Source organism: Bos indicus, chromosome 16 (genome assembly GCF_029378745.1).
Source record: "Bos indicus isolate NIAB-ARS_2022 breed Sahiwal x Tharparkar chromosome 16, NIAB-ARS_B.indTharparkar_mat_pri_1.0, whole genome shotgun sequence".
NCBI lineage: Eukaryota > Metazoa > Chordata > Mammalia > Artiodactyla > Bovidae > Bos > Bos indicus.
The window spans coordinates 55,771,760-55,791,839 of record NC_091775.1 but is presented as its reverse complement, the minus strand read 5'-3'; the positions used below and the strand labels follow the sequence as shown (position 1 = coordinate 55,791,839).

The following is a 20,080-nucleotide window of genomic DNA, read 5'->3' as shown; positions in this document are numbered from 1 at the left end:
GAATTAATTTTGTTAAAATGACCATACTCCTCAAAGCAATCTATGGATTGAGTGCAATCCCTATAAAATACACTTTCCCAAGAACTAGAACAAATGATTCTAAAATTTATATGGAAACACAAAAGACCCTGAATAGCCAAAACAGTATTGAGAAAAAACAAAGCTGGAGGTATCATTCTTTCTGACTTCAGAATAATACTATAAGGCTACAGTAATCAAGACAGAATGGTACTGGCATGGAAACTGACAAATGGATCAACAGAACAGAATAGAGAGCCCAGAAATGAACCGACACCTATATGGTCAATTAATCAATGACAATAAGGCAAGAATATGCAATAAGGAAAGACAGTTTTTTAAATAAATGCTGTTGGGGAAACTGTACAGTTATAACCAAAAAAATCAATCTGGACTACTCTTTCACACCATGCATAAAAATAAATTCAAAATGGGTTAAAAATTTAAATGTAATACCTGACACTGTGAAACTTCTAGGAGAAAACATAGGCAGTAAACCCGTTGACATTTGTCTTATTAACTTTTGTGTGTGTGTTTATGTGGCCTCAGGCGAGAAAAACAAAAGCAAAAATAAACAAATGGGACTACATCAAACTAAAAAATTTCTGCACAGTTAAAGAAACTATCAAAAAAAAATAAAATAAAAAAAACCACCTACTGAATGGGAAAAGATATTTGCAAACAATATATTCTATAAGGGGTTAATAGCCAAATTATACAAAGAACAGGTTTCCCAGGTGGTGCTAGTGGTAAAGGATCCACCTGCCAATGCAGGAGATGTAAGAGATGTGGGTTCAATTCCTGCATCTGGAAGATCCCTGGAGAAGGGCATGGCAACCCACTCCAGCATTCTTGCCTGAAGAATCCCATGGACAGAAGAGTCTGGTGGGCTACAGCCCATAGGCTTGCAAAGAGTTGGACACAACTGAAGCAGCTTAGCACAAAGCACACATACAAAGAACACTGAAAAAAATAGCCAAATAACCTGATTTAACAAGGGCATAAAATATGAATAGACATTTTCCCAAAGAAGACATACAGATGACCTGTGGGCACATGAAAAGATGCTCAGCATCATCAGTCATCATGGAAATGCAAATCAAAACCATAATGAGATATCATCTCACACTTGTCAGAATGGCTATTATCAAAAAGATAAATAACAAGTGTGGGGAGGATATGGAAAAAAGGGAACCCTCACGCACTGTTGATTGGAATGTAAACTGGTGCAGCCACTGTGGAAGATAGTATAGAGATTCTTCAACAAATTAGAAATAGAACTACCATTTCCACTCCTGGGTATTTATCTGTAGAAAATGAGATCACTAATTAGAAAAGATATTTGTACCCCTATGTTCATTGTAGCATTATTTATAATAGCCAAGATATGGAGACAACCTAAATGCCCATTGATAGGAATGGATAAAGAAGATGAATGGACATATCTATATATATAATGGGCATGGCATCCAGTCCCATCACTTCATGGCAAATAAAAGCCAGGGAAAGTGGAAACAGTGACAGACTATATTTTCTTGGGCTCCAAAATCACTGTGGATGGTGGCTGCAGTCATGAAATTAAAAGATGTTTGCTCCTTGGAAGGAAAGCTATGACAAACCTAGACAGCGTATTAAAAAGCAGAGACATATCTTTGCTGGCAAAGGTCCATCTAGTCAAAGCTACGGTTTTTCCAGTAGTCATGTACCCATATGAAAGTTGGACCGTGAAGAGGACTGAGGGCCAAAGAATTGAGGCTTTCGAACTGTAGTGCTGGAGAAGACTCTTGAGAGTCCCTTGGACAGCAAGGAGATCAAACCAATCAATCCTAAAGGAAATTGAAAGGTTGTTGTTGAACCATACAAAGATGCTGGGATTCTTGGCCTCCGGAGGAGAAGAATTCAATCTGGGGCCAGAGACGAGGCTTGATGGCTCAAGAGCTTTTGTGTAATAAAGTTTTATTAAAGTATAAAGGAGATAGAGAAAGCTTCTGACATAGACATCAGAAGGGGGCAGAAAGAGTACCCACTTGCTAGTGTTAGCAATGGCGTTATATACTCTCCAATGACGGAGAAGGCAATGGCACCCCACTCCAGTACTCTTGCCCTGGAAAATCCCGTGGACCGAGGAGCCTGGTAGGCTTGCAGTCCATGGGGTCGCTAAGAGTCAGACACGACTGAGCGACTTCACTTTGACTTTTCACTTTCATGCATTGGAGAAGGAAATGGCAACCCACTCCAGTGTTCTTGCCTGGAGAATCCCAGGGATGGGGGAGCCTGATGGGCTGCCGTCTATGGGGTCACACAGAGTCTGACACAACTGAAGCGACGCTGCAGCAGCAGCAGCAGCAGCACTCTCCAATGAATCAAAAGAATGTCTGGAGGTTGTAAAGACTGCACCAGATCTACTCCCATAATTTACATTTTAAGATAACCAGATTAGCCAGAACAGAAGGTTTAATCCAGAGACTGTCCTCAGGCAGGATACATTATTTAACAATATAATGTATATAATATAATATAATCCTAAGGAATGTAGAGGAAAAAAAAGTTTTTCCTTTTTCCTCCTTGAGAATTCCAGACCCCTCTCTCCTTGGGGACCCCTAGACTTCTTATCAACCTGCCTAGGAAATGACTCTCTCAAAATCAACCCTGAATACTCATTGGAAGGACTGATGCTGAAGCTGAAACTCCAGTACTTCGGCTACATGATGTGAAAAGCTGACTCATTGGAAAAGACCCTGATGTTGGGAAAGATTGAAGGCAAAAGGAGAAGAGGGTGGCAGAGGATGAGATGGTTAGATAGCATCACTGACTCAATGGACATGAATTTGAGCAGACTGAGAGATAGTGAAGGACAGGGAAGCCTGGTGTGCTGCAGTCCATGGGGTTGCAAAGAGTTAGATACAACTTAGTGACTGAACAACAACAACAAATGTATATTCCTGTGTTTGTATAATGAAATATTACTCAGCCCTAAAAAGAATGAAATGTTGCCAAATGGATGGACCTAGATGGTATTACAGAAAAGGCAATGGCACCCCACTCCAGTACTCTTGCCTGGAAAATCCCATAGACAGAGGAGGCTGGTAGGCTGCAATCCATGGTGTCGCAAAGAGTCGGACATGACTGAGCGACTTCACTTTCACTTTTCACTTTCATGAATTGGAGAAGGAAATGGCAACCCACTCCAGTGTCCTTGGCTGGAGAATCCCAGGGACGGGGGAGCCTGGTGGGCTGCCGTCCATTGGGTCGCACAGAGTTGGACACGACTGAAGCGACTTAGCAGCAGCAGCAGCAGATGGTATTATACCAAGTGAAATCAGACAGAGAAAGTCAAATACTGTATGATTTCACTTATATGTGGATTTTAAAAAACAAAACAAATGAATAAACTTAGTGAAAGAGAAATAATCTTAGATAAAGAGAATAAATAGGTAGTATCCAGAAAGGAGGGGTTGGGAGAAGAAAGAAATAGTGAGGGAAATGAAAGAGTACGAAATTCCAGTGGCAAAATAATTGAGTAACAAACATGAAACGTACAGTGTGGGGAATATAGTCAGGAATTACGTAATATCTTTGTATGGTGGCATATCGTAGCTAGACTTATTGGAGTTATTATTTTGAAATGTCTAAAAATATTGAATCAATGTGTTATGTAATAGGAACTAATGTGTTGTAGGTCAATTATATTTTAAAGACAAAGCAAACTCTTAGCAAAAAAAATCAAATTTATGCTTACCAGAGGTGCGGGGTAGGGGAGGTAGAATTGGATGAAGACTGTAAAAAAGTACAATTTCCATTTATAAGATAAATAAGTACTAGGATTGTCATATGCAACATGATAAATATAATGAACACTCCTGTATGTTATATAGGAAAGTTGTTAAGGGAGTAAATCCTGAAAGTTCTCATCTCAAAGGAAAAAATGTTCTGTTTCTTTAATTTTATATCCATACGAGATGAAGGATGTTCACTAAACTTATTGTGATAATCACTTCATGATGTACATACGTCAAATCATTATGTTGTATACTTTAAAACTTATACAGTGCTGTATGTCAATTATATCTTAAGAAACTGGAGGAAAAACACCCCTTCCCCAAAATACTGCTGCTGCTGCTGCTAAGTCGCTTCAGTCGTGTCCGACTCTGTGCGACCCCATAGATGGCAGCCCACCAGGCTACCCTGTCCCTGGGATTCTCCAGGCAAGAACACTGGAGTGGGTTGCCATTTCCTTCTCCAATGCATGAAAGTAAAAAGTGAAAGTGAAGTTGCTCTCGTGTCCGACTCTTCGCAACCCCACAGACTGCAGCCTACCAGGCTCCTCTGTCCATGGGATTTTCTAGGCAAAAGTACTGGAGTGGGGTGCCATTGCCTTCTCTGAACCCCAAAATACTACCCCTCCCAAATGAACATGTATTTACAGTACTTAATGTTTTTACAGAGGTAATGAAAGTGTTTTTTCTACTTATGTGAATGATAAGTATAAGATATTAACTTAAAAAAAAAGCTCCCCAACCTTGATATAGATTACTAAGAGCCATATTTTTATCTTTTTCCCTTATGATTTTTATGTATAGAAAGTATGTTTTAAATTTTAATTATCTATTATTTTATATCTTTCTTCAAATAAATGTTAATATTTACTTAAATAAACTTCAGATTTTAATTTTTATACTTTTAAAGTGACCTGACATTTTAATTTGATCTCTTTTTTTTCAGGCATAATAAATTTCTGATTTTTATATATCACATTGTATTTTCAGAAGAATTTGAAAATGCAGAACATATTATAGGAATAATGTACATTTATCCTATGATAATGCATCTGTGGCCAACGGCAAGAAAATTAAATGTGTCAGGACTGATATTCGTAAACTACTATTTTGTATTTTTATATCTGTTAGAATCAGCATTGAAGGTACCATTTAAAATAGAAATGTATCCTATAAAAAGAACAATTTAGATAGCTTGAATCTATTTTGTCATTTTATTGGAATAATTCCTACCAGAAGCCTTTTGCTGTAATAGTTGATAGGATTATGTAATTTTAGTACTCTTTTTGAGTTTTCTGAGTGAAATCAGTATAATAGTCACAGTCTTGAATATCAGATAAGAGAAGTATCATAAAAGTGGAGAGAATCTCGAAGATCAGAAAAAAGAGAATTGAAAATCTAGGCATTTGATGTTTTCCTCAAATACTCCTTGTAACAATACAAAGAATAAATAAACGAATAAAAGAAAAATAGGTTGCTAGGTTCTTATCTTGATGTAAGATGAAGACCACTTTTTAGGATAAATGCTTCAAAGATGATTTATCAGCATACTGTTTCATACTTTAATTATAATTAATAGTGTTTCAGTGAATTAATTCACTATTTTTCATTGTTTTTCTTTCGTGTTCCAGATTCATAATAGATTATATATATTTTAAATCAAATTATACCCTTTGATGTCAGACATTTATAAGGATTTTTTTGAATTTCAAATGAATGACTTAAAACCCAGCTTTTGGAATGTAATGCATTTGTAGTTGAGCATTTAACTGTTAATTTTTAAGAGTCCCTCTCCCCACCTTTGTATACTGCTATGAAATGATGTATGTTCTATATGTTTTCTAAACAGATAATAATTTTGAAAAGGAAATACTTTCATCAGCACTGGAATACTTTGGAATTTTTTATTGTGCTTATTGGAATTGTTGATATATTTTGTATATACTTTGTGAGACTGAGACCAGACAACTTGATTCTTATTCAGTTTACAGTAATAATAGGTTATTTAAGAATAATTAGATTTCTTCCTCTTCTCAAGGTAAAACTTCACATTAAAAAAATTTTTTTTCTATACTATTTGTCAACTGAATTAAGAAAACTCATTATTTTAGAAGAAATGAGGGAGGGAGCTGTCTTTTCTCCTGGAACCCTCTCCCCACAGGTATCTGCTTGGTTCACCCTCTCACTCGTTCAAGTCACTGCTCAACTCTCACCTTCTCATGGAGAAGGCCTTCCCTGACCATACTACGTAAAATGGCAACCTGCCCTCCATACTCCCAGCTTTCCACCCCATCTCCCTGGTCCCTCTTCATTTGCTTAATTTGTTTCTGCATAGCATTTACCACCTTTTTACTATATGTTGCATGTATTTTCCATGAGGTAATGGTCTTTGTTTTGGTTACTGATGTAACCTAGAATGACACCTAGTATATGAAAGTGAAAGTGTTAGTCGCTCAGTTGTGTCCGATTCTTTGCGTTCCCATGGACTGTAGCCCACCAGGCTCCTCTCTCCATGGGATTCTTCAGGCAAGAACACTAGAGTGGGTTGCCATTTCCTGCTCCAGAAGATCTTCCCGACACAGGGATCAAACCTGTGTCTCTTACGTCTCCTGCACTGGCAGGCAGGTTCTTTACCACTCATGCCACCTGTGTAAGTCCTTACTAAATCATGTACTGAATGAATAAATGAAAATGATAGCTCCACTTGAAGCAGGATAACCTGGAAACTAGTTCTCCAGGTTTTAGTAAAATTTGCTCATAAAGCCATAACTGTGCAGAAACATAAAATATTTACTCTACAGTACACACTACTTCCTTAGCCTACTGCCTATGAAGTTCAGTTTTACTGTGGCCTTCAATCGCCTTCAGTTCAGTTCAGTTCAGTCGCTCAGTCGTGTCTGACTCTTTGTGACCCCATGAATTGCAGCACACCAGGCCTCCCTGTCCAGCACCAACTCCCGGAGTTCACTCAGACTCACATCCATCAAGTCAGTGATGCCATCCAGCCATCTCATCCTCTGTCGTCCCCTTCTCCTCCTGCCCCCAATCCCTCCCAGCATCAGGGTCTTTTCCAATGAGTCAACTCTTCGCATGAGGTGGCCAAAGTACTGGAGTTTCAGCTTTAGCATCATTCCTTCCAAAGAACACCCAGGACTGATCTCCTTCAGAATGGACTGGTTGGATCTCCTTGCAGTCCAGGGGACTCTCAAGAGTCTTCTCCAACACCACAGTTCAAAAGCATCAATTCTTCGGTGTTCAGCATTCTTTGCAGTCCAACTCTCACATCCATACATGACTACTTAACAATGACCATGTCTTCATTTCTTCTTTTCGTGGCTCTCATTTTGATTCTGAAAGTAGATCTTCAGATTTTTAACTCTCAGTTCTTAAACTTCCTTTCTCTCTTTCCAATGGAGTTGCATGATATTAATATAGGCTTTTAACTTGGGAGTTTCAGATGAGTTCTCTTGCCACTCCATGTTTTTGAGTCGCTTAATTCTTATTAGGGAGCTTCTATGGTGGCTCAGTGGTAAAGAATGTGCCCGCTAAAGCAGGAGATGCAGATCCCATCCCTGGGTCAGGAAGATCCCTTGGAGAAGAAAATGGCAACCTATTCCAGTATTCTTGCCTAGGAAATCCCATGGACAGAGCAGCCTAGCTACAGTTCATGGGATCGCCAAAGAGTCAGACGTGACTTAGTGAATAAACAACAATTCTTACTACATTAAATAAATCTATTAGTATGTATTGAAGATATATAAACTTAATATTAAAAAATATTGCTCTAAACCCTGACGGTGAAAGGCAGACATTAGAATCCTCCACCTGGTCCCTATTTGCCAAGAAATTTAATAGTTGTCTTAGGTAGAATTGTCTGAATTCCCAGACCTGTGCTTACTGACTTTCCTTTTTTTGTTCCTTCCTTTATTCTATATTAAGTGTTATATACTTAGGGCTTTCTTGGTGGCTCAGTCAGTAAAGAATCTGCCTGCAATGCAGGACACCACCTGCAGTGCAGGAGACTCGGGTTCTATTCCTGAGTTGGGAAGATCCCCTGTAGAAGGAAATTTCAACTCACTCCAGTATTCTTGTCTGGAAAATCCCATGGACAGAGGAGCCTGGTGGGCTATAGTCCATGGGGTTGCAAGAGTCGGATATGACTTCGTGACTAAAACAGCACTATATATATATACTTAATATAGAATAGAAATGAAGTATGTTTCCATTCTTTAATATTCATAAGAATGACTTTAATAGTTATATACATAAAACCTGCTTCAGGGGTAATTTTGATTATTTATTATTTTTTCCTTATGAGCTGAGTTTAGAACAAAGTGCCCACATAGGGTATAATCTCATTATAATACAAAGTATTCTAGGATATGTAGGGTGAGGTTAAGTCTTAATATAGAAGGTAGAGGCTTTCATAAGTAATCAGTTTTTACACTGGGATCTTATGCAGATGAATGTAAAATAAGTATTTTAGAAGGGATACTTTGCAAAAAGTCTCTCTGAGTGAAATAAAGATTTAAAGATGTATTAGTACAGAAGTCAACCCTGTTTACAGTGTGAACCATTTGCTATTTCTGTTCAGCGTGCTCTGACAAATCCCAGTGGAATGCAGTTAAGTAAATATAATCATGAGTAGCTTTTTTTTTTTTTTTTTAAACTGAGCACTTACTGTGTTCTAGGATCTGTGCAGACCACTTTACATACGTATCTAGTTAAATTGTTACAATACTGGGAAGTAGGTGTCCCCGCTGTACCAAGTTAGGTGTCCTGGTAGCCAGTCTTAGCACAGTGAGGCTTCCAAAAAAAGCAAATCTGTAACCTGGAAGAATATTGAAGAACTTTACTTTAGATCAGCCAGTGCATCATGGAATAAAACTTCATATTAAAAAAATCCTCTTCAATATGTCCCCTTCTCCCCAGTTTCACAACCAAAATAACAGTTTAAGAAAAGCTCTGCTTTCTCTGCTCGTGTGATTCCTTCGCTGTGATGTTCTTTTCCTGATCACGTCTTCCCCTTGTGTTACTTGGCCCCTCACCTCCCTGCCTGTACTCTGTTGTGCCTCTGTGATTGACTGCATTGCTTGTGAGGGGCAGCTCCTCGGGAATCCTGGTACTTAGGTGTTATCATCCTCATTGAACAGATGAGGACGCTGAGTCCTTGGAGTCCCTAGGTAACTTGTTCAAGGTCACAGCACTGTGAGTAGCAGAGAGCTGGTATTTGAACTCAGGGAGGTTCTTATTTAAAAATCCCACTCCCTTTAGTCACTATACTCTCCTGCTTCAGCTTGTCATTTGAGAAATTTAGAGTTAAGGAGAATCTCAGATTACCCTAAATTCCTTATCTTGCAAGTGAAGAAACTGAGGTGTAGAGAGATTTATTCTGTTGGTAACTACTGTCCAGGTTATTGGGGTGACCTGTCTTGTCTTCTGAAAACTGGGAGTATGGAAAATAAGGGAAGAGGCAGTGAGTGGTAAGCACTTCGCCTTAAAGCTACAGAACCAGTTATTCATTGAGCTTTCTTTTCTTTAGAGAGGGGCTCTCAAACTTGAGTGTACATAGAAACACCTGGGAGACTTGTTAAAGCATTGATCTGGGGGCCTGTCCCCAGCATTTCTGATTCAGCAGGTCTGGAGTGGGGCCTGAGAATTTGTGTTTCAGCAGTGGATGTTTCAGTATTTGTATTCTAACAAGCTTGTTAGAAATGGCATGTTGAGAACATCTGCCTGAGAGGGTGCCTTTCCTCATCAAATTTTCGTTTGTTTTTTTTTCTCTCCATTGTTCCAGATAATAATACCACTGCTGATAAATATTGTAGATGTGCAGATCAAAAAGCGCCTCAGCTTGACATATAGTATTACAAAAGGCTATGTCAAAAGTCTAGAGGATACCAAGTTTTTAATAAGACAGATTTCTAGCCGAAAGTCAATAGATCAGGTGAGAGACAAGTACTGGTCATTTGGGAAAAACATCCCTTAGGTGTATTGATTTAATTTAAGACCATTTCTGCATGTATTTGACTCAAAAGATAAATTATGTTAAGTGAAAGGGATTCAGTTGTTTATTATGTGATACGAGGTGCTGCAGAGAACAGTTTCTGTTCTTTAAATTTCAGCTCTGATTATCAAACTTCAAGAAGACTCAAAGCTCAAGAGCATGCCTTGGCCATGGTGGGAAGTTAACAAGTAACAATTGTATGATAGAACAGAGATTGTTTAGCCCAGAGTGGAGCTATTTCTTCAGTTATGTCAGGAGTTATCTGTAGGAAACATGACCTACCTGACACCATATTTTTCATTATTCCACTTGTTTTTGCACTCCCAGTAGATTGGCTCTCCAATTGGCTGCTCTGTTTGACATCCTCTAGTGGGGTGCTATCTCTGAGGATTCTCTTTGGCACACAATGAAGTGCACACTAGTCTTTTCTGAGAAATATTAGATGCAATACTTATGTACTTATGTAAGCTACTACACAGCATTCATTGCACTATGAGAGTGAGCCTGGGAAAAGCAGGTGAATTTACAAAGAGAGAAGAATTAAATATCTCCCCCAAATGATAATTAAGTGAGATTTTTCTACCATCCTTTTTTTCCCTCAAATTTTAAAGCCAGTAATGTACTTGGTATAATTAGAAATTAATACATTTCTTAATTTGTCACAGAAATTATATGAAATTTTGGAAACCAACAAACGAGATGCTGTCAAAGAACTAGGTAAGTAGTTGGGATATCTAATTTCCTGAAATCACATCTTATCATCCCATAATTTAACCAAAGGAAGACAAATTCATGCTTTGATTCAATCACAGACTCATTCATTTATTCATTCAATAAGCATTTATTGAACATATATAATAGGCCAGATGTACATAAAATTCACATCCTGGTGGGAGGTGTGAGCATATCAAGAGATAATTGCAGAAAGTTAGAGGAGTTCTGTTATTTGCTATGGGAGCATAAAAGCAAGAATGGAAAGTGCAGAAAGTGTGTTAAGGTGGCAAGATCGTATTCCTTAAGGTTGTAAGAAAAAGACACACAAAGGATTACCTATGACAGAGAGTGTTGTTTTTGTTTCGCCCTACTTTGTTTGCAGGGGTACTCAAACAAAGTGAGTTTGTGAGGGATGAAGTTTTTTGAGCATCTACTGCCACTCTGCTTGGGTTGAAACATTCAGGGGAGCCCTAGGATTTTGTACAAAACTTCTTAGATCTGCTTTCCTCATAAAGGGGCTGTGGGCCAGGCTCTCAGTGTTTGCCAGAATATAGTTCCTGGTAGAGAGCCTGGCACCTGGTATGCCCTTAACAAATGGATGTTACTGTAAAAGAAAGAAAGCAAAGCCCCTTTGTTTTTATAACCGCATTGTAAGATGCCATATGGATTTATGAGGATCACACTTACCTTAACAAGACTGAAAAAGCATGGTCTAATGAATGAAATTATAAATTTGGAGACAGTAGGTCAGAATATTTTGTCACCGTCTCAGAAAATCCAGGATCCATTGTTTCCATTCACATATTAGGCGGGTTTTTATTTCCATGGTTTTAAAGGTCAGGGGCCTAGTAGCTGCTGTCTTATGTTTTAGGTCAGTATGGAATATTACACAGTGTTCTTGATTCAGTCATGTGAAAGAGTGCCTGTTTCTGTATTGTTACTGCAACCTACTATTGAATGCTAATTATGTCAGGAATTGTGTTAATGGATTTATATGCATTATTTCGCTTGATCTTTATAACTACTCCATGAAGCAAATATTATTATCATCTTCATTTATAGATAATGAAACTGAGGCTTAGAAAATTTAACTCCCCTGAGGTCCTATGGCTGGTAAGAGGTGAGCTAGATCTCACACCAGGTGAGATCTCCTGTGCTCTCCACCATGCTGTCCTTCATTTCACTGCTCAGCTTATTTCAGTTCAGAAATGACTGAGTCCCTTCCAGATGTCAGGCATTGTGCTCAAGATTAGTATTACAAGGATGAAACAGATGGATTTTAAGCCTTGACTCCCGGTTCATCTCATGACTTCTCATGCTCATTGAAGAGGAAAAAATATGCAGTTTGATTTCAGAAAGACCCACCAGTGCAAGTCCAGGGACACTTTCAGTCATTTATTCATCCAACCAATAAGAATTACACAATACGAAGGATGAGACAAATAAGGAAGAATGATAATACTACCACGTAATGAGTTCTGTAATGAAGATATGTAGGAGATACCTTGAGAAAAAGATGGAGTGAAGTTCTCTTAACTGGTGAAGGAAGGCTTTTTTCAATTTTCTCATCTATAAAATGGAGATGAAAATAACTGTAGTCCTACTGGCCTCACAAGTTCTATACAAAACAGGAATGAAAAGATATTGAGTAAATACTTTGGAAATTATAAACTTATGCAAATATTTGTTACTATTGTGGTTATTGAATTTCTTGCTTACTGATACTTTTATTTGCTTCAGGACTCATAGAGCATGAGGGTCGTGATGTTGTCATTGCTTTGAAGACCAAGCAGGCAATCCGGAATGTGATTGCTAAAGCTCTGAAAAGCCTCACCTTCCTTTCGTCAAGAGGCATTATTGATAAATATGAGAGTGTTGAGATGAATAAGGTAAGTAAGCAGTTTCCCATACTACTTGATTCCTAGGGAGATTGGGAAAAGGGTGAGTCAGGACAGTTGTTAACTCTGTAGTTGTTTAAGTCTTTGTTAATGCCAGTGGCAACTAGTGCCATTGCTACCTCTTTCCCTCTATGTCTAAACCACTTAGTTTTTCAGAACCAACCTGAGCTAGGTTTCACAAAGAAATGGAGCATTTATCATGAGGACACAGAGTATCTTACAGACCTCATGGTAACCAGACCACACAGCCAGGCCTCAGAAAGGGACTTGAGCAGTGACCTAGAAAGCGTTCAGCTTCTCCATTTCCTATTAGGGTTGCCCTCTGTGGCATCTTCTTTTGGCTCTCTCTTACAAACTCATTAGATTTTTCTGCTTCTCTATCCACTGGTGAAATATCTACAGTCCAGTCCCAGTAACTGTAGCAAGGAAAGTGGTAATTACATAATGTTAACATAGGTGGGAGGGGACCCACGTGTGTGTGTGTGTGTGTGTGTGTACGCGGACATCAGGGAGGGAAGAGTTTGAGAGGAACAGGGGAGACACCCTAAGTGGTTGGCTGATAAATGGACTTGGAAAAATTACAAATTTGCAAAAAATTAAGACCATAAGAGGAAAAAATGTTTAATATTTAATTCTACCAGGCTATCACATCCACTGTCTAGACTGCGAATTGTGCAAACAGTAATGCTTTTTTCTCTCCTGTACAAGGAGGGTCTTATCTACTTCATAGCATAAAGAAGAAAAATAAAAGTTCTGGTCCCACATTCTGCCTGTGTTTCCAATGATAAGCTGTTCCTGGGTGTCACATGCTTATTCTTGTCCCTGGCACTTTTCAGCCACATGTCACCTGGGCTGTGCTTCAGGACATTCTCTGAACATAGTCCTCTCTCCATGGCCCTGGCAGGGAAGTGGGCAAGGGACAGGCCAGCTTTTCCTGTTTTAACTCTGCCTCATTAGTCTCTATAAGGTCATGGCACAGGACTAAATGGGAATATGATTTTTCCTTAGTGTCTGTCAGAGGGACGAGAAGGGCCACTTTTTAGTTTTCTTCAAGTTCCACCTCTGTTCATGTTGTGTTTTTTTCTATTTTCCCTTTATTACTTTTAAGATTGTATAACGTTCAATTGAATGATTGATACCCATTAGTTAAATAAACAATAGCCTTTATGAAGAGAGAGACTTATTTTTTCCTATAGGTTTATTTAGAAAGGTAATGGACAAATCAATCATTCAACAGTTATTTGTTGAATGCCTATTAATTAATTGCCTAATTGTTGGCTGAAGACGTATAATTATCAATCCCAGGTTGTAAGGAGCTAGATAAGTCTAACCAGTTTGGCTGAGTAAATATATGTTGAATACTTACTATGTCCCATGACTCTTGAGGAGACTTGGATACTTAATGAGTACAACATTGATTCCAAAGTCCATGGACACTCTTCCTCTTTTTTTCATTTAGTCATTTATCTAGGCAATCAACAAAAGTTACATATCACAGATAAGTAAACATAATAATACTACAATGTAATGAGTTCCGTAAGGGAGATTTGTAAGAGATACACTGGGAATAAGTCAAGTAAGCGATTACCTCTTACTTGGGGAAGTCAGAGAAGACTTCTGAAAGGCCACAAAACTAGAACCTTATCCTCCAAAACTAGAAGAATGTAGAGAAGCAACTCACTCACATGAAAAAAGAATTTGAGAGAATGTGGCATTAAATCATATAGTAATCAACAGTTAAGTTTGAGACTAAGACAGGGTAGAATATAGCTATTAATTGGATTATAAAAAGGATAAATTCAATATGAGTTAATATACTAGTGAAAATAGTAAGTGGAGAAAAAGAATCCCCCCCCCCCAAAAAAAAAAAAATTAGAGGACAATTTAAAGAAGAAATGCTGTGCAAAACAGTATTTTATTTAAAATTTCCTTCATTTTTACCTGATGTCCCCTTTCTGTTACAGGATCTGATCACCATTATTTTGATTGTTTGTTTTAGGTACTTCTTGAAAAAATAAAGTCATTGAATAACTTTCCAATGGCAATCCCGCTCCCTACTCCTGACAAATATCTTCATAATATCATTTGGCTAGAAAATAAAGATGTTCTCATTGAATTCTTCAAGGTAAAGATTCTGTCTTATATTCTAGCTCATGTTCAATGATAATTATTTTTCATTCCCTAATATAAGAGTAATAATTAAAAGAAAAAAAAAAAAAAACGTATCCAAGGTAAGACTCCTGTAATGGGCAGTAAAGGATAAGTCAAAATGGAGGCCCAGCAAAACCAAGAAGAGTGGATTTCATTTTGAGCCTAAAGCACAAAGATTTTTTTTTTAATAATTGCTTATCTGCTTAGGATGATACGTTCTTTTAATACATTACCCAATTATTACCAGTCCCAGTCCCATCTTATTTTCTGATGAAGAGCCCCAGACTTCCAGATGCACACTCTGTAAAAGACTTTTTTAGATCAAGGGTCTCATATTTAAGTTACTTTGCAGGCCAGGCAGATAATATAAAAGTAAAACCATCTGGGTGTAATATAAATAGGGAACAGGACTGTAGTATATTCCAGAGTTCATGCTTTGTCTGAAGTCAGCTGAGTATTCCTACAGGAATGTGTACTCTTTCAATAGCTAGCTATTGAATAGCCTCTTTGAGCCAGAGAATGTTCTAGGTTTGGGGATATGGTGGTGAACAAAGTAAATAAATTCCTGCTTTCACTGACTTTATGTTATATGGATGGAGACGGACAATAAACATACCCATGCATAAATATATAGTCTGTCAGGTGGTGACAAATGCTACATGGAGAAAAGGTGAAAAAGGAGAATATAGGTAGGCAGCTCTTTTATACGGATGGTTAGAGAAGACTGCTCTAGTACCTTTCCTCTGGACAGAGATCTGAAATAAGTGAGCGAATACACCATTTTGATACCTGGGAGAAGGTAGATGCAGTGCCCTGAGGTGGATATGCTTGCTGTGTTCAAGTCGCTGAAGTCGCTGAGTCGTGTCCAACTCTTTGTGACTCCATGGACTGTAGCCCGCCAGGCTCCTTTGTCCATGGGACTTTCTAGGCAAGAATACTGGAGTGGTTTGCCATTTCCTTCTCCAGGAGATCTTCCTGAACCAGGGATCAAACCCTGGTCTCCTGCACTGCAGGCAGACTCTTTACTGATGGAGCCACCAGGGAAGCCCTGACTGCTCTGTTCAAGGAACATCACAAAGGCCCCTGTGGAAGGACCAGTGCTGGAGGGAGGAGATGAAGACTAAGCATTTGTGGCAAGCTTGAGTTTGTAGAACTTTGTAGGTCATTCTTAGGACGTTGGCTTTTACTGAGAATTAAGTGGAAACATGTTGAAAGGTTTTGAAGAGAGAAGTGACATGATCTAACTTACACTTAAAAATGATCATCTGCTGATGTGTTAAGGATAGGCTGTAGGGGGTCAAGGGCAAGCCAGGGCATCCAGGTAGGATGTGATTATGATAATGTAGGCAAGAGATGATAGTGACTTGGATGAGTGAAAGTGATGAGAAGAGTTCAGACTCAATAGGCTTTGAAGAGACAGCATATAAATGTTGATGGAGTGAGTGCTAGAGAGAGAAAGAATAACTTCTAGAATTTTAGGCTGAAATAGAAAATAATCTGAAAATGGATTAGCCCTTTATTTAGATGGAGAAGAGAAGATTTATATAGGGCAGGAGCTGGGCAAGAGTTGGATTCTGAATAGGTTAAATTTGAGAAGGCTATTAGACATCCAAGTGGAGCTGTTGAGTAGGCAGTTAGATACATGGCTAGAATGTAGGTGGGAGGACAAATTGGAGAAAGCCATTTTGGAGTTGTCAGCATAGAGATAATATTTAAGGCCTTGAAACTTGATAACTCAAGGAATTGTTATGAACATCCAAGGGTTGAGTTGTGAGCTATGTATCAGATTGATGGTTGCCAGAGGAGGGGAGTGGAAGCTGGGTAAATTAGACAGGTGGGTTAAAGGGTACAAACTTCCAAGTTACAAGATAGAAAATTACTAGGTATACAACATGATGACTATAGTTATATAGTCATATATGTACAGTATATTTGAAAGCTCTAGGAGTGTAGAATCTAAAAGTTCTTGTCACATGGAAAAAATTTTTTATAACTATATGAAGTGATATATGTTAACTAAACTTATTGTGATAGTCATTTTGCAATATGTGCATGTCAAGTCATCATGCTGTATACCTTACACTTATATTGTGTGTGTGTGTGTGTGTGTGTGTGTACTCAGTCACTCAGTTGTGTCTGACTCTTCTCAGCCCTATGGACTGTAGCCCGCCAGGTTCCTCTCTCCACTGTATTTTCCCTGGCAAGAATACTGGAGAGGGTTGCCATTTCCTCTTTCAGGGGACCTTCCTGACCCAGGGATTGAACCTGTGTCTCTGGCATTGCAGGTGGACTCTTTACTGCTGAGTAGTTCTGTCTCAGTAAAGCTGGAAAAGAAGAATTGAGGAGTTATCCATCAAATAGGAGAAAAAAAAAAAGAATGGTGTCCCATAGCTAAGTGAAGAAAGTATTTCAAGGAGAAAGTGATCAACTATGTCATATGAGGCTGAGAGATCACATAAGATGAAGTCTGAAAATTGACTATTAGATTTAATCATGTAAAAGTCAAATTTTTAAAGGAGAATCCATACATCTGTATTTTTATGTGAATTTTAAAACTTGGCAACCAATTCAGAATTTTAAAGATACTTTGCAAGCCAAACAAAATACATCTGTGGACTGGATATGACTCATGGACTACCAGTTTGTGGTTTTAGTTTTAAATGGCTATTATATGAGTGAAAGTCACTCAGTCATGTCTGACTCTGCGACCCCATGGACTATAGAGTCCATGCCTTTTCCAGGGGATCTTCCAACCCAGGGATCGAACCCAGGTCTCCCACATTGCAGGTGGATTCTTTACCAGCTGAGCCACAAGGGAAGCCCAAGAATACTGGAGTGGGTAGCCTATCCTTTCTCCAGCAGATTTTCCCGATACAGGAATCGAACTGGGGTCTGCTGCATTGCAGGTGGATTCTTTACCAACTGAGCTATCAGAGAAGCCCTGATAATTATATGAATTATATCATAGTTATATGAATTATATGAATAATAACTTTCATCAACTTGTTGGAATCAGGAAAACTCTGTGACAAAGAGTGGTACTTGTTTTACTGTAAATTTGGTTGTACTCTACCTTGTGATCTAGACATGGAGATATATGTCATCTGTTTAACTATAATGAGGGAACATTTTCCTTGTTTTCTATGAAGAGAGCAGTCATAAGAGGGTTTTACTGAGCTTTGAAGATCTGATTTCATTTAGGCCATACTAGTGTTTACTTCATGCCAGAAATTTTTGAATTTTACTTTTGAAATTAATTTCAAATTTAATTAAATTAAGACTTTTATGGTTGAAAGTAACAAAGTCCTATCTCAACTAGTTTAAGCAAGAGGGGCTCTTACTAACAATATATTGCAGTGGTATATGAGAAGAAAAGGGCAGCAGGGAATGGATAGATAGCATCACCCACTCAACGGACATGAATCTGAGCAAACCCTGGATGATAGTGAAGGACAGGAAAGCCTGGCATGCTGCAGTCCATGGGGTTGCAAAGAGTGAGACATGACTTAGCCACTGAACAACAGACACCAAGAAACAGTTGACAGACTAACCCTGAACAGGGTGGGAATCAGGCCAGCTCTGGAATGTCAGTGGTAGGAATTTGTGGACTCTTCCTTTAGCACATGGCTATGATGACCCAGTTCTCACTCCCAGGCTCTTTGTCCTTTAGTTCAAATTCTTGAGAGACAAATCCAACTAGCTTAGCTTGAATCAAACGTCCAGCTTTGGGGAGTACAAGTGTGACTGTGAGAAGTGGGAAACCTAATGGGCAGGGTCCACTGAAGGTAGTCTGGGGAATAGAGGGTGGGAGGTGAGGGATGGTCTTGGACTGGGAAGAAGGTATCTAAGGGGTGTTGATTACAATCTGCATCCTCTTCAGTTTTTTTAAATATCCAAGTTTAAATTCGAATTTGGTTCTTTATAGGTAATGCTCTCACAAGTATAATTAACTGACCATCCTTCAGTGAATGGGGGAGGAATGGGAAAAACAATGGGTAGGAACTCCATAAATTAATGATTTCCATACACCTGAGATGAATCTATAACCAGGGCACAAGCTTCCTCCACTCCTTCACCTGCCATGCCTAAGCAAAGCTGTCAGACTCTCTCCACCCCCTTTCAGACATGACTCACTCTTTTTTAAAAAATGTTTATTTATTTTTAGTGGTGCTGGGTCTTCACTGCTGTGTGGATTTTCTCTAGGTCCGGAGAGCAGGGGCTACTCTTCATTGCAGTGCTGGGGCTTCTCATTGCGGTGGCTTCTCTTGTTGCGGAGCACAGGCTGGAGAGCACACGGGCTTCAGTAGTTGCTGCACGTGGGCTTGCTAGTTGCGGCTCTCCAGCTCTAAAATGGTTCACTCATTAAGTGGCCCTTTTCCTTAATATGTTGGTTATTGGTAGCCACTTAGGTCAGATTTCACTGGGGTAAAAAAAAAATGTGATGAATTGGGAGCACATGAACATCATTCTCGTTAGGGTTAGCCCAGGGAATGCATGGAAAGATCCATATAGCAAACAAAAGAAACACCCCCTTATTATAGATGGTAATTTTAATCTTGGTCTCTATCACAGCAGCAACGGTTAATTTTCACTACTCCTTCCTCCTTTCATCCTTCAACTGTTGTGGTTAATTAAAAATGTAATAGTATATGAGGATAAGCCTAAAGACAACAATTGAAAATAAAAAAGATCTGAATAATACATAAACTGGATAATTGGCTTTAGGCCAGCTTTTAAAAAAAATATTGTGAAGTCATCCACGTTTATTTCAACACTGTAAAATAATTCAGAAGTAAAAAGTGATATCCTTTCACTCCCCACCCTACACTAAGTGACAACTACTATGAATGATTTAAAAATATGTTTCCTCCACATCTTTGTAAAATGCAAACGTGTCACTGTAAGTCTCCTGTTAGAAACCCTTCAGTGACTACCCCCTGGTTTTGGGAAAAGCTCAAACTTAAAAATTTATTTGGATGTGTCAGATCTTATGTGGCACATGAGATCCTCATCGCTTCATATGGGATCTTTCCTTGCAGTGCGTAGACTCTCTAGTTGTGGCTCACGGATTATGAGGTTGTGGTGCCCGGGCTCCACAGTGTGCGGGCTTTTACTGTGCATGCGAGCCCCTTGGAGACCTGGCTCCGACTCACCTCTCCAGTCCTGCCTCCACCCGGACTCCAGGCACTTCTGCCTTTTCCTCCGTTAAAAAACACCAAAAAATTATACTTTGTGATTTTGTTACTATAAAGATGACTATATTAGCATTAGATGCTTTAGTATTAAGACATTTTACTCTACCTAAAAGTTGTCTTATTTTCTTCTGATTTTAAAAGAAACTAAAGCATTGCTGTGAATCCCTAAAAGTACTGTGAACTCTGGACACTGTGCCTATTGATGCCTAATGGATAGCTCCACCCTGGTCTCCATCCCTCCCTGCCTGAGATGTATTGAATCTTCTGTGTTACCCCACAATGCAGTTATTCTATTTGCTAATGGGTCTTTGCATAAACTGA

The 20,080-nt window shown here is 38.8% G+C and overlaps 1 protein-coding gene across 1 annotated transcript in view; it reads left to right on the top strand.

The window, feature by feature from the left end:
* Positions 1-20,080, top strand: part of SLC9C2 (solute carrier family 9 member C2 (putative)) — a 98,175-nt gene that overhangs the window by 57,349 nt on the left and 20,746 nt on the right. Inside the window, exons 15-20 of the mRNA XM_019976284.2 lie at positions 4,741-4,939; positions 5,644-5,832; positions 9,592-9,741; positions 10,467-10,518; positions 12,256-12,404; positions 14,413-14,538. Of these exons, the coding sequence (XP_019831843.2) occupies positions 4,741-4,939; positions 5,644-5,832; positions 9,592-9,741; positions 10,467-10,518; positions 12,256-12,404; positions 14,413-14,538 (865 nt within the window). The remainder of the gene's footprint in view (positions 1-4,740; positions 4,940-5,643; positions 5,833-9,591; positions 9,742-10,466; positions 10,519-12,255; positions 12,405-14,412; positions 14,539-20,080) is intronic.